The following is a 14,939-nucleotide window of genomic DNA, read 5'->3' as shown; positions in this document are numbered from 1 at the left end:
AAGTTTTTCATGTCTGCATTCAGCAGGAGAGAACTATAAGAAAGGGAAGCAGGCAGGTCTAAGCTCAACACCACGGTGGACAGGTATAGTCCTCACTTTACTGATGAGAAAGTGAAGCTCGCTCACTCTTGCACACACTGTATCACACTCTTTCTTCTGTTTTCCTAATGCTTTCTGTGAATTCTGTCTTTAGTCATCTTTGCTGTAAGTGTTGTTGGTTGGTTGGTTTTGTTTGTTAGTTTTGTGTGTGTGGTGTTTTTGTTTGGTGTGGGTTTTGTCTGGTTTTTTTGTTCTTTGTTTGGGTTTTTTGTTTGGTTGTTTCTTTGTGTGTGTGGTTTTGTTTGTTTGTTGTTTTGTTGTTTTTGTTTGTGTGTGTGTGTGGTGTTTTTTTTTAATTGTAATTAGATAATCTTCCAGATGCTGGTGGATGACTTTGTCAGAGGAGTTCGTGGAGATATAGCCCCTGTTGAATGAGACTAAAAGTTGCTGAAAAAGGACTACTAAAGATACAATTCTGTTTGTAGTAGAAATCCTGTCTTGCCAGCAACTATTTTTAAGGAACCCTATGACAAAATACGCGCCTGTTTGTTCGAGTGTGTAGGCACCATTTGAGCTAACTTCCCCAAATCAGTTTCATTTTTGCACTCTGAGTGCACAAGTGGCTTTTAGTCCCATGCAAAAGCCCTACAGGCAACAGAGCTTATAGTGATCCCTGTGATGTGAACCACCCTGTGTCATGTGGTGTAGAGAAAAAGGGGTCTCCCTCTTGATGGAGTGATAAACACTATGCAGGTGGGACACATATTAATGCTTTGATTAAAATATAGTTAACTATGCATTTCTACATTCATTCCAAATTCTCCTAAACGTTGCAAAGCGCTTTTCAAAATTTTATGGATATTTCTATTCCAATTTTAATGAGTCATATATAAGCACGGAAGTCTGAAGTGTTTTGCTTGAAGAAGCTAAACAGTTGACACTGATTTAAATACATCAAAGAACATAGATCAGTTCTGCTGCAAACTTCCCACATGGTTAGAAACGAGTCACTTGAGATAGACAAGCCAGTCTCTCAACTCAGTTCTTCGAATTTCAGCTAATTATTTACTTTCTTTCACACTCTTTACTATAGTTTTCTCTGCCAGTTCTCTAATGAAGTTAGACAAATTGTATTTCAAAAATGTAACATTTTTATAAATCTAATTTTAAAGAAATTGTCAAACTTTTGATCAGACCTTTTTCAACTATTGTGTTGAAGGAGGATAACTATATGTATATAGTAAATATAATACTTTGTTTTAATAGTGTAATAATATACCAGGTATTACTATATATAAAATGTTAAGAACACATACATACAGTGCAGTTGTTAAGCTGTCAGCTTGAGGAATGTATTGTCTCTTGGTAAGTGACAGGTACTATAAAAATCCGTATATTAAAAATACCAAAGTCACTGTGGACATGTTCAAGTTTTGTGTATATGTCTTAATCTGTTAAAAGAAAGACAACTTAAAAGAGGTGACCACAAGATTATTGTTCAGCTTTTATTTGTTCTTCCCTGAATTTGTTATCCTCAAGATGGATTCTGCTTTGCAGAGGCATGAGAAACAGCATAGCAAGATGTCTATAAACCAGGGCTGAAGCAATGTAGTAGATATTTTTGTCAGAATAGTTTTAAGCATTTACAAGAACCAGTGGAAAAGGTTGAGGGAAAGGAGTAAAATCAGAGCAGGTTAGAAGCAAGGTAACTATTTAAAACAAATAAGCCATAAGAAACTGAGGAGTTGACAGAACTCAGTAATGCAATAAAGAGTGCTTTTTTTCTTACAGCTCCAGCTTTTGATATGAAGTGTTTACTTAAACTTTCCTTTTACTTGAGAAACTATTTGCTTCTTAGACGGGGAAGAAAAGCCTGGAATGTGAGCCAGAATTCTGAAGTGCACATATCAAATGAAAAGGTCAAAATACAGCGTTTAAAAAAATTAAACCATTGTTAAGGAGACCCTATTTTATATTTTTGAATTCATGGGACTGGCTCTAGCAAAGAGGATGCAGGAATTGGTGAGGTGGAGCAGGGGCGTGAGTGGGAATACTGGGAAGGCCCTCATAGGTAGTCCAAGCACATGATTACAGAAATACACCAGCACTGCAGTTGGTGTTAGGATTATAAATGGGAAGCAAATCTTTGTGAATTATACTGTTTTGACTTTAGACAGATCGATTTTACAGTTCCTTGCACGATGCATCAGATGCATCTGTTGCCACAATATGTTCATCTCTTGGATGCATATGTAACTCTACAACTTGCTGGCTGATGTGTTACCTCCTGTATGCAGAAGGCATCTATGTGTGCTGGCCTCTGAGTCTTCTGCAGCAATTGATGAAAATGAGTTAAGCCTTCCTCAGCTTAAAATCTTCAGGTGTGTAACCATTTGGATAGCCTTATTTCCTTCAAGTGAGTTGTAGTGAAAAAAAAAGTAGTTCAATATACATTAACAGCTTTTCAGAGTTTACAAAGAGCATGACTAGAGCTTATCCAAAGAGAGATGGTGTTAACTGTCTGTCCGGGCACAGTAATCGATGCATTTAATATCTCCATTTTTAATGTCTTCAAAGATTTTTAGTTTGTTCCTGCCTAAGTAGAGTAGAGAAACTGCCTTGAATGCAGTCATGAGATAAATCTTGTTCTGAGTGACAGCCACTCTGTTGTTTCTCCTGGGGGTGCTTATGGTGGTTAAACATTAATCATGCATTTGTAGATACTGCTCTGAGCTACTGATGGCTGGGCCAGGGTGAGGTCTGTCTAGACATCTTAGTGGTATGTCTTTCTTGCCCAAACTCCTTCAAAAATTGTTACTTCTCCTTTAAAGAAGAATAGGCAGAACTTATGTCTGAAACCCACTGTAATAAAGTGCTAACATTCATTCAGATGGGTTGAAAGCAAAGGTTTTGGAAGTTCTCTGTGTTAAAGAAGCATCCATTTCAAGTAACACCTCTCAGACCATACAAGTGATCTGCTCCCAGGCTATTCACATGTATTCAGGTAAGAGAGTTGCTGACCGAAGGTGAAGATGCAGGAGAGACCACTCACTGCTTGAGAGGCAAAGCAGTCTGCTCAGGCTGGAATATGGGGAGGATCAGACACTGAAGGTAAATGTGGATATTCAGTCTTTGTATAGATTGTTGTTTAACTCATGTACTTGACTTCCTCAGTCAGGTGTTATAAGTATCTAGTCTGACAACGATGTGCTGTCACTACACATTTAGTCAAATAACCCTTTAGGAGACTTAAATAGGAAGTTATTACTTAAGAGATTACATTTTTATTTTATGAATGGTCATTTGGGGAGCTTGTATAATCGTCAAACAGTCAAAAACCCCTTTAACATGGAAAAAACACTTGTTCTGTCAGAAGACCTAAACAGAAAAATTAAACAAAAGTTTTTCACTGAAACCTCTATTCATTTTTCCTTCTCAGCAGGCAGGCATTCATAAATAAATAAATGCATGAGATCAGAAAACAGAAATAATTTGCCTGACAATCAAAGTTAACAATGAAAATTAAAAAGATATTATCGTATAATAGAATCTATATTGTCACAAATCACAACAGTAGATATGAATGATCGGAACTGTTGTGCAAGGAAGAAGAATGAAGTCTAACTGGTTCTGTTTTGAAATTCCAAGGTAAGTAGCTGGGCAGCGGGCAGTGCAGGCGGCATTGCAGGCTGGCGGAAAGTAGTCTGATTGCAAGAGGAGAGCCCTTGACTTTCTAGCTGTTGCATGTGTGCCTGCCTGAGCGCTGGCTTGCTCACAGGTCATGTAATATTGAAGTAACTATTAAGCAAGTTAAGTGTTAACCTAGGGCATATTTAGAATAGATACTGATTTTTGGCACGTGATAGAAAAAGAACGTTTCATTCCTATGTCCTACACGTGCCCAGGCTTTAACCCCAAACAGGTAAAAAGATGACTGCGTAGTAGAGGTTTCATGTATAACCATGAGTCTTCCCTCTGGCAACCAATGATAGGACCTGAGAGAATGTCAGGAAGATGTGCCAGGGGAGGTTTAGGTTGGACGTTAGGAAAAGGTTCTTCCCCCAGAGAGTGGTGGACACTGGAACAGGCTCCCCAGGGAGGTGTCCCGGCCCCAAGCCTGACAGTGTTCAAGCAGAGACTGGACAAGGCCTCAGACACATGGTGTGACCTGTGGGGATGTCATATGCAGGGGCAGGAGTTGGACTTGATTATCCTTGTGGGTCCCTTCCAACTCAGGACATTCTATGATTCTGTGAACCAAGGCATGTTTCTTGGGGATTCTTTCCATCTGCAGGGGGAACAGAGGTATTTTCCTTCTAAAGCTCTGGCTGTCTTTGGTTTTGGGACCAAACTCGGAAGATGTGTAACTCGTGGCATAATTTGCGTATCAGCAAGTATCAGTGCAATCTGCCAAGAAGAGACAAGGCACATTTGTAGCAGAGCAAATAATTAGGAGAAGCTTCTTAGCCTGTCTCCTTTTAAATCAAAGTTACGTTGGAGTTGTCATTTTATTATGTGTCAAATGATAATTTGGATAATAAGATGATAAAATGTTACTTTTCTCAAGCCATTTTTCACACCTTTTCACACATTTTTAGCTGTCATTTTTACATGTGTTCCAATAAGCAATCCTTGCAAATTGTTTTGGACCTGCTGACTAAGCTGTATAAAAAGAGTATATTTGAAACTGCTGCAGGGCAGAGCAAGGGAGTGCATGACACAAGGTCCTTTCTCACTTTTATACGATTTTTTTTCCTTTGAAGTTTTTACATTTTCTGTTTGCATTTTTATGTACTGTTTTTATGTCATTTTGTTAAATTTTAAATAATTTGTAAGATCAGTAGAGAAATATGCAGCCACATACTATTATTCAGTACTGTAGTTTATTTTGAGGAGTATGCTTGTGTCCAAGCCAAGGAAGAGAGGCTGACGAATTTTGTTTGGTCAACTTGCTGTGATTGAATAATTAACTCTCAGAGTGACGCCTGCCTCCTTAAGTCATGTGTACAAAATGGAAGTGAATTAAAACTGGTGTCAGAATTGACTAGGATGTCTTAAAAATCTTTTGATTTAATTGAACTGTTCTGTAACTAAATCTCTGAATGAGTATTGTTGCTAGTCAAAAATTATTTCAGTCGAAGTACCAAGACTATTACAGTTCAGAAAATCCTGAGGCAATTGGTATGATTTGAAGAATATAATTGCCAATTTAAGATTCTATTTCAGTAAGTTATGAAACAACAGAAATACTACTACTTTTTGTGTAGTTTAATCTTGAATTGTGAATTAAGAATGTGTTTGATTTCAGAGCATAGAGTGTGAATAATACTTCTCTCACAAACACTGATCTTTGCATTTGTTTTCAGTACACATTTTGGAACTTTGTACCGAAAAATTTGTTTGAGCAATTCAGAAGAATAGCTAACTTCTATTTTCTCATAATTTTCCTTGTTCAGGTAAGCTATCCCCATTGTTTAATAAATTTCTGGACTCTTCCTGAAAAAAAACAAGGAGTTGAAATAGCTTTAAAAATCCACAGGTTATGAAGACTGGTGAAGTAAATGGTTGAGCTTGGATAGCCTTTTACATTCATGACATGGCAAAAGGAGTTTTGTTTCATTTCCAGGTTGTAAATGTGAATGTAACCATCACTTGTTCGATAGCAAGACATCGCTTGATAAAAATGAGAAGAACGAGTGTCATTTTTAAAATTTTGTAATAAACAGATATCCAGATTAGTAAAACCACTGTTACAAATTATGTGGACAATAAACTTTTATTAGTTTTGCTAAATATTTTATTTTTTTAGAACAGAATGATGCCTTGCAGAGGCTGTGACTCTGCTGTCGTCAAAGCCTGTAGAGAAACCAAAATATAGATGCTTATACAATGCTTGCTTAGGGTGGTACATAAATATTAGTTTTTGTAATTATTACTTCAGATGACTAGTTTGCTCCTTTGTGTCTTCATTCTGAACTTTTCACTATCACTTAATTGTGTTAAACAATAAAAATCTTACTAAGTGAAAAACTATATTACTTAGTACACCAGATTGTGCAGAAAGAAAAGGTATGCAGATTCCCAGAGCAGTTTTGTTATTAGTTGACCTCTTTGTATATAATTGCAGAAGCCACAGCTCAGTATTTCAGGATTTACTCCTTGCATGTGTAACAACAGCAGAATTATATAACGTGAAAACAGCACTGTGCTGATTGCTAACACTGCTCAGTAATGTTGCTTCTAAAGCTGCAGCTTTCCAGTACTTAAAACTCTTGCAAGCAAATATTTTCACTAGACATTAAAATCTGAATGTTCATGTGATCTAAATACAGTATTGGATCTTATTATAGCATGTAGTTATTTTTCAAAGTTTGTGTTAAAGTACCGTTCTTTTTAATTAAAAAATTCCTTTGTGCTTTGTAACATATTGCTGAAAAGATTGCTTGAAACATCTTGAAAAATTGACCACTTACACTCACAAAAATATAACCAGGAAATCTTTTTACCTTTTGTTGCAGTTAATTATTGATACACCGACTAGTCCTGTTACAAGTGGACTTCCACTTTTATTTGTCATCACTGTAACAGCTATCAAACAGGTGAGTGGTTTAGTGAGCAAAACTATAACTAAAAAGAACATTATTATTCGTTTTGCATTTCAATTTACCCTGCCTTTTTGTTTTAGGCTGTCTTAGGCTAGTGCCTAAAGAATGATTGCAATGGACTTTTGACAGTAGTAATTTTATTTTTGTTACTATAGTTTAAGTAGAATTGGTTGCTACATGATATCTCACAAATTCAACACAATCTTCTGAATTATTTTGTAATTTTGATGTCCTTATTTTCCAAGGAATCAGGTTCTTGTGTTTACTCAGCGCATTTTGGCTCCTTTTTTTTCTAAATAACTGTCCACATCCTATTATGTATTTTGATGATGACTGAAAATTAATCTAATAAGAATTACTAAAGCTTATACGGTAGATCTGCTCTTACCTTTGAGATTTCCTTACCCTTTACAGTATGAACAGATAAAAAAAATACTTTGGTTCATGTTGATTGTACTCTACAGTTCATAATGATAGCTGAGGTGCTTTCTACAGATGGGTATTGAACAGACATTATAGTATTCTCTCATTTTTAATGTGAAAATCCGTGAAATTGAAGTATATTTTTGAAATCAGTTCTCGCCACATCTTTGAGTGTGAAAGTTCCTGATGAAATTTCTTCTGTTGAAATAGAATTGCATAATACAGCTGTGGGATTGCACAGGTTTAGCATTTCACTTTCAAGTTAGTATTACCAATAGGAAAAGATAAAGGTAATTTTTCATGTGCTACTCTAATGCTGCAATGCTGCAGTTGAGATGACCAATGAAATGTAGATGGGATCTTACTGAACTTAGTGGAATCTCAGATGAGCGTAGGACATTTTAGTTCATATGGGCTATTGCAATCATTTCTATATGTTATCAAAGCTGCTGATACTACAAATTTGGTCTGGATCAGGAATGAATCAGGAATGAGCTCATCATTGCCCTTCTGTTGATTTAGCCAGAGCTGAATTTGTTGACTTTGTGAGTTCCAGGCCTGTTGCAGAAGGACACAGGATACCTGATCTGACATAAACCTTGCTAGTGCAAAGTTAATTCAAAAAAAATTTTAGTAAATTTGAACTAGCAAGTAAGTTTATAAGCAGTACTTTGCATTTGATGCCCTACAGTGCTCTTCTTCTGCATTTACTGTACCATCTCATTGTAGCCACAGAGTAGTTTCTAAAAATCTGACCTGCTAAAGTAGTAGTTGCAAATAATGGTCTTACAAAGGTTCTGTTATGTGTTTGGCTTTTTGCTTTCAGTTCAATTTAATGGTAATTGCTCCTATAGGACAGCTACCAGTGTAAGAACTCAGTGGCACAGTGAGTTCCCTCTCATGGTTCAGTCTTCACTGTATCTCTGGTCCAGACACCAGCCATTTCTTTCCTTTATTTCAGTGAACAGGATGTGAATATGAAAGGAAAACGTGTGCAAGCAGCTTGATGTTCAGCATCTGTTGCTGGGCCACTCAAAGGAGTTGAGACTTTTCATGGGCATAAGAAAGATCTCTCATGTCATGCTTCAAAAAAAATTTTCTGTCTTTTAGGAAAAAAAAAATCCATGAAGTAGTTGATCATCAAGAAAGTTTCTAGACCAGACTGCTGCTCATTATAGCTCAAAACTTGTAAGGAGAGGTGTCTGTCTTTCTTATGTACCTGTTATGGACTATTATAATTAAAACAATGACTATAAAACCTAAAAACTCTAAAAATGAGGGTGTGATGGCCAGCAGCCACTCGCTTACTCCCCTCTCCTGTGGGATGGGGAGAAAACAGAAGGAAGGTGAAAAGACTCATGTGTCATGTTAGTGACACTTTGACAGGGAAGAGTGGATCCAAGGGTGGATGTCAAGAGGATAGGACCAGACTCCTTTCAGTGGTGTCCAGTGATAGGATGAGGGGCAACGGGCACAGACTGAAGCACAGGAGGTTCCATCTGAATATGAGGAGAAACTTCTTTACTTTGAGGGTGCCAAAGCACTGGGACAGGCTGCCCAGAGAGGTTGTGGAGTCTCCTTCTCTGGAGACATTCAAACCCTGCCTGGACACATTCCTGTGTGATCTGCTCTGGGTGACCCTGCTTCAGCAGGTGGGTTGGACTAGATGATCTCCAGAGGTCCCTTCCAACCCCAGCCATTCTATGATTCTGTACACGCAACTAACACACAAGCTAAGCAAAATAAGGAATTCATTCACTACATCCTATTTGCAGGTAGATGTCCAGCCACTTCCTTGGAAAGCAGTGCCTTAGCACATGTAATACTTGCTTAGGAGGACAAATGCCATCACCACAAACAAACCCCTTCTGCCTGCCTTCCCTGAGCTTTTCTGGCTGAGCACAATGTCATATGGTGTGGAATATCACCTTGGTCACTTAGGGTCTGCTATCCATGCAGTGTTCCCTCCCTCCAGCCTACTGGCCTTTTTTTGGTGTGGATGGAGGTTGGAGAGAAAACCTTGATGCTGTACAAGCACCGTTCAGCAATAGCCAAAACACTGCCCTGTAACCAACACTGTTTTAGCCCCAAGAACAAAGCACAGCAGTAAATAGACTGCTGTGAAGAAAAACTCCATCCCAGATGGACCCAGTATAAAGGGTAATTTTGATTGTCCCTTAATAGGATAACTGATGACCTTCACAGTCATTATTCTGAATGCAGACTTTCTTCATGAGTTTTCAAAGAAACTATGAAGAGCCGTTTCCATTTCTTTGCAGTACTAACTGTACCCAATTGAGTATATTCTATAATAGAATTCAGCTCTCGCTGGTCAGCAAAGGTTGTGATACATGCAATAGCTGTTATGGTATTTTAGGTCTGGCTTTCTCACTCTTAATATTTCAAATGTTACACTTTAGAATCCTACTGTGGTTTGGTAGTGGCCTATCAAAGCCTGGATTATGACATGCTGTGGCTCATTCTGCAGTTCTGTCTATCCCCTTCAGTCTTTCTCCCAACAACTGGTATAGACTTTAGGACCTGCTTGAGCAGCTGTACCAGCCCCTGGAAGTATATTACATTAAGGTTTTAAAGACTCCGTGAGTTCCCACTTTATCTCTGAGAGCATCCAAGGTAGTGATACTTTGTTCTACATTAAGTAGAATGTGCTCAAGAGAGTTAGATGTAAAAATGCTATGGAATACAAGCAATATTTTCCATCTCTTACTCACTGGTGTCTTTGTTAGTTCCAATCTTTATCCCATGGCAGGATCTTTTGAATGGAAAGTTGCAGATTTGCTGTCATTTACTTTTTCTGTTTGTGTAAAACACAAATTCAGAGGATAATTGAGCAATCAAAATAAGTTATTCTGCAAAGTCTCTTGAAACAAAATTCTTCAGGACTATATATATTGTATATAGAGCTGAAATTTTGACATAATCGTATGACAATCAGGAAATATGACTACCTTCAGTCATGTCATCACTTTATCATCTTTCAATATGGAGTCCCAATCTTCTAAAAGGTATTTTCTACGCTTCTACCTTCTCAGAAACTGTATCTATAAATACTTGGCGTTTACTCAAGAGTCAATAGAGCATGAGCAAGAGATGATCACTTAAACACTAGAAATTGCTCTATACGTTGTAAACATCCCTATTTATCAAAATGTCTTAATTAAAATATATAATTTTTGACTAATTGTAACCATGAATGCTCTTTTTTATATATGTCCAAAATGACTGTATTACTGACGTGTGTCACAATTTCATTTGTTCTAGTGAGAATATTTTCTTTTTTTCCTTATCTTGATCAAGGATGATTTTTTAAATTTTTGTTGCAAACTAGAGCTGTTCTGTGTCTTTATAGCCACATGTGCTCACTGCATCTTTCCATTTCACTGTTTTCTAGGGTTATGAAGATTGGCTTCGACATAAAGCTGACAGTGCAATGAACCAATGCCCTGTACATTTCATTCAACATGGTAAACTGGTTAGAAAGCAAAGCCGAAAATTAAGAGTAAGTAACTATAACTTACCAGATTATAGGAGATGAGCTTTACTTCACACATCTTGTAAAACAAATTATACAGAAATGTAGCATGATGGTGTTGTACCATTTATTACATTTAATGGAGATTAGACCTACAATATACTAATTTTTACTTGAATGCCTCTGAATAAAATATTTTTAGAAGCTAGATGTATTTCTGCCTTATCTTTACTTTGTTAACGCCTCTTATAGCTGTTCCTTTCATTTTCCATCTTGGAATCTCACTCATGATTTGTCTTTTGTCTGTTCTCCATTTTTGATCCTCTGTGGTTATGCACATCAATAATTTATTTAAGCCTGATTAAGTTTCTGTTAATTTTCATACCTGGTTGTTACAGGTATGCTCAGCAACTTGCAGTCTCCTATGCCGTATGTACAATCTGCAGTTTTTCCTTGCTGTTGGTTAAAAAAAAGCCTTTTTCATACCCACAAGAAGTTAAAACTCATTTATTATCATCACCCTAGTTTTTCAGTATATGTTAGTAAATCCTACCTAACCTGTCACAATTTTATTTTTAGATGTTAGTAATGCTGATTGTTACCAAACTATTTTGCTTAACTAGAATTAACTGACTCCTGTCAACTGCTAAGGATGTTGGAATTTACCTTTATAAGTATATCATGAGAACAACAATTAAGCTGAATCTTACAGTAATCAATCATGACATAAAAGTATATTGAACAGATGTTGAGCAACATATAAAATTGCAAAAGTTACATATTGTGATGAGATTTTTATTGCAACTTTTGTATTCTTAAAACGTAGTATATTTTTGCCATTTGTTCATTTTTTTAATATCCCTTTGTAGAAGATGACCTCCAAAAATATATCAAAGGCTGTTTTTCTCAAATGAGTGATTTACAGTAATATTTTGAATTTATATTCAGTTGACTATTCTGTGACAGTCTTTAACACACTGTAAAGTATTACCTGTGTTTATGTGAATAAAAATTAATTTGCTCACGTTTAAACATGGATAAAAATAGGATGGACTCCTAGTCACAAATTCTGCTGAAAATGTATCTGTTTTAATTGGCAGACTTTGAATTCTTAGCTTTTTCAGCTATTTCTAATTATAATATTCAGAGCTAGATGCTTATGCTCAAGAGCCAAGGAGAGCAGCTCACAGCTCCAGCTGTTTTTGAAACAATGTTTAGTTTTACTTCATCTTAAAACAAGGGTAGTATCTTCCATTTCTCAAATAACATTGCAAAACTTAGTAAGACAGTATGTTCAAAATCGTTATCCTGAGAGTAAAGGTAATAAACGGTAGGTCTCAGTCATCCCTTAAAGTATAATTCAGTTTTTCAGACTCCTGTGGTAAAATCATGGTGTAAATAAAAATTGATGACTTTTCAAGATATTTGAGTGAACCTAGGTTTCGGTTTTGAAATCAGAAATTTAGGCTGCTACATAAATGATAAACACATTTTATTTCATTTTGTTTTGTTTTTTCCTTAGGTTGGAGATATTGTAATGGTAAAAGAAGACGAAACATTCCCATGTGACTTAATATTTCTGTCAAGTAGTAGAGGAGATGGAACATGTTTTGTTACAACAGCTAGTTTGGATGGTGAATCCAGTCATAAAGTAATAAAATGTTCTACATTTTCTTTTTAAGGCAAAGTTTGCATTTAATATTTTACACAGATCATAATGTGACTTCATGCTTATATATGTGAGCAGATACACTAATTTCTGTAACCTACATTTCTACCAGTTGACTTCATATCTCTTAAAAGTATCGTTATTTTATGGAAAGTTTAAAAACATTTATTTGTGATTTTGTCCATGTCCAGTATAGGCATGCAGATTACAGAGATAATGCACAAACCTTTTTTTTACTTAAATGCTTTCACGGTGACCTGACTTGTGAGCATACTGCATGGTACTTGTATATAAGATAAGATACCCAATTACGAGTGTCGCATTTGAACTATGAGCTCTTATGTAAAAGACAGTAAATCCTATTTCATGCTGAACTGAAATATATTTGCAAGTTAATGTCTTGTATATTTGTCCTTACTTTTTGATTTTATTTACATCTTTCTAATCTTTCCAGACTTACTATGCTGTTCAAGATACAAGGGCATTTCACAATGAACAAGAAATCGATGCACTACATGCTACCATTGAATGTGAACAACCTCAGCCTGACCTTTATAAGTAAGAAAATAATTCTTAGCTGTTTTATGTAAGGTACCCTAACAATAAATTGTGAGAGTATCATAATGAAAAGATACCGGCTGCATCTGGCTAGTTAGGATGGGCCCCAGAGTGAGCTTGAAGTCAGGTTAGTCTTCCTTCTGAGCTGCTTTCCTGCAAGTAGCTCACTGGTCTGCTCTAGGGCACCAGTCTCCAAAGGAGGGTGCACAAGACAATCCATTGGGTTGCATAACGAAACTTTTGGAACTTTTATTTCTATTTGATTTTTTAATCTTAAAAAAAAAAAGAAAAATAACTAAGCTTTACTAGTATTTGGTATGTTTCTTGACACTGGCACCCTTTCTCAGTCTGTATGTCAGTGTCTCCCATGTCACATACAGTTTGGGAGGAGTACTCTGAGGAAGAGAGGGTGTGGAGAGGTTGCCAGTAGCACCCTCACTTGTTCCTTTGCTTTCAGCATATTGCAAAATATTGCAGTTTGTGCCTGGTTAGGTGGATTTATCGATTATGTTACCTAGTTCTAACTAAAGTAACCCTCACAAAATGGTCAAGTGGCTTAAAAAGATTCCTGCAAAGAAACTGCAGATTGGAGTTACTGATAATGCAAGCACAGGTGAACAAGAAGAAAATGGCAAGTGCTGCTACTTCCAGTACGAGCTTTTCGTCAGCCACATTGAGGTAAAAACAATGCCAATTTAATCAGATCTGACAGGAAGTCAGCCAAAAAAAATTGAAATTACCAGGACTATTTGAAACACAGATGTATGTATTTTATCATGAATGATGAAACTTACCTTACCTTACGTGCTTTGAGATATTAGCTCATGATAGTATGAAGCCAAGTTATTAGCAAGACATTTAAAAACTAAGCATCCAGAACACAAAGAAAAACCTCTACAATTTTTAGCCATGTTGAAAGTTATGCAATACTCAATATTTTACAAAAGTACTGTACAAAATTTCACTAAACTTAATGATAAACCTTTAAAAGCCTCCTTTTGAGGTTTCTTTTTTAACAGTGAAAGACAAAAAAAATGTAGTATTGGGTAACACTTCTTCCTGCTACCGTAAAAATAGCTGAAATAATACACAGAAAACAATATGGTGACAAACTGAAGTGCACTCTTTTGTGGGTAAATACTGTCAGAAGATGCGTAGAAAACATTGCTTATTTCTGAGGTGTGGAGCTATTTCTTTTCCCTGATCTCAGTGACCAAGGAACTGATCTAGAAATCTGCAAGAGAAGAGATTCTTTAGCAAACCAATTCCATGAATGACTTGATATTTTTTTAAATACATGGCTCATGAAGTGGACATTTGTAAGTTGAAGCTCAAGCCATTATAGATGGTGAAATTTGCTGGGATAGCTGTTGTCACATGAATAATGAGAATGTTTTTTGGTAGACAGCTTCTATCTCTGCTAATTTTTAATTGACACTGCCTCTCAACAAACCCCAGTGGCGAATCTTTCTTTCCAAAGGCACAAAGTCATTTTATATCGTGATGCATCATAACAAACTGTACAGTGGCTTTAGGTCTGGCTCTGCTATGGTGTAAATTCTCTCAGCAGACAGGCTGCCACTCCTCTGAGCCTGAGAGGCTCTTTTCCAGAGTAACAGACCCCCCAGCTCCCCACAGTTCCTTCTGCCATCCAGAATGCTGATCTCCATCTTAATCCCTTTTGGTTTGAGGTTACCCACTGGGACAGCGATATTGCAAATACTGAGTCTGTCTGGAATGGGGTTAATTTTCTTAATAGCAGCCCACGTGGTGTAGTGGTTTTGATTTGTGACTAAAACAGTAGTGATACCGCAGGGATGTTTTAGTTACTGCTGAGCAGTTCTTGCACAGCGTCAAGGCTTTTTCTGTGTCTCTCACTCTGCCTCCCATCAAGTGGGCTGGGGCTGGGCAAGAGTCTGGGAGCTGACACAGCCAGGAGAGCTGACTTCAGCTGACCAGAGTGTTATTCTGTGCCATATAATGCTGTGCTCAGCAGTAAAACCTGGGGGGGTTGGAGACTGGCTGGGCATCGGTTTGCTTATGGGAAGTGGTAGGTGGTTGCCTTTGCATTGCTTGGGTTTTTTTCCTTATTGAACTGTCATCACCTCACTTTTAATCTTCTAATGCTCTCCTCTGTCTTGCTGGAGGAGGG

General features: G+C 36.9%; 1 protein-coding gene across 4 annotated transcripts in view; it reads left to right on the top strand.

The window, feature by feature from the left end:
* Window positions 1–14,939, top strand: part of ATP11A (ATPase phospholipid transporting 11A) — a 130,265-nt gene that overhangs the window by 66,930 nt on the left and 48,396 nt on the right. For all 4 annotated transcript variants that reach the window (XM_065634438.1, XM_065634431.1, XM_065634455.1 and 1 more), the window contains exons 3-7: window positions 5,406–5,495; window positions 6,558–6,638; window positions 10,480–10,587; window positions 12,083–12,211; window positions 12,684–12,787. In XM_065634438.1, the coding sequence (XP_065490510.1) occupies window positions 5,406–5,495; window positions 6,558–6,638; window positions 10,480–10,587; window positions 12,083–12,211; window positions 12,684–12,787 (512 nt within the window). The remainder of the gene's footprint in view (window positions 1–5,405; window positions 5,496–6,557; window positions 6,639–10,479; window positions 10,588–12,082; window positions 12,212–12,683; window positions 12,788–14,939) is intronic.

Source organism: Caloenas nicobarica, chromosome 1 (assembly GCF_036013445.1).
Source record: "Caloenas nicobarica isolate bCalNic1 chromosome 1, bCalNic1.hap1, whole genome shotgun sequence".
In the NCBI taxonomy this organism is placed as follows: Eukaryota; Metazoa; Chordata; class Aves; order Columbiformes; family Columbidae; genus Caloenas; species Caloenas nicobarica.
This window is presented reverse-complemented; position numbering and strand designations above follow the sequence as displayed.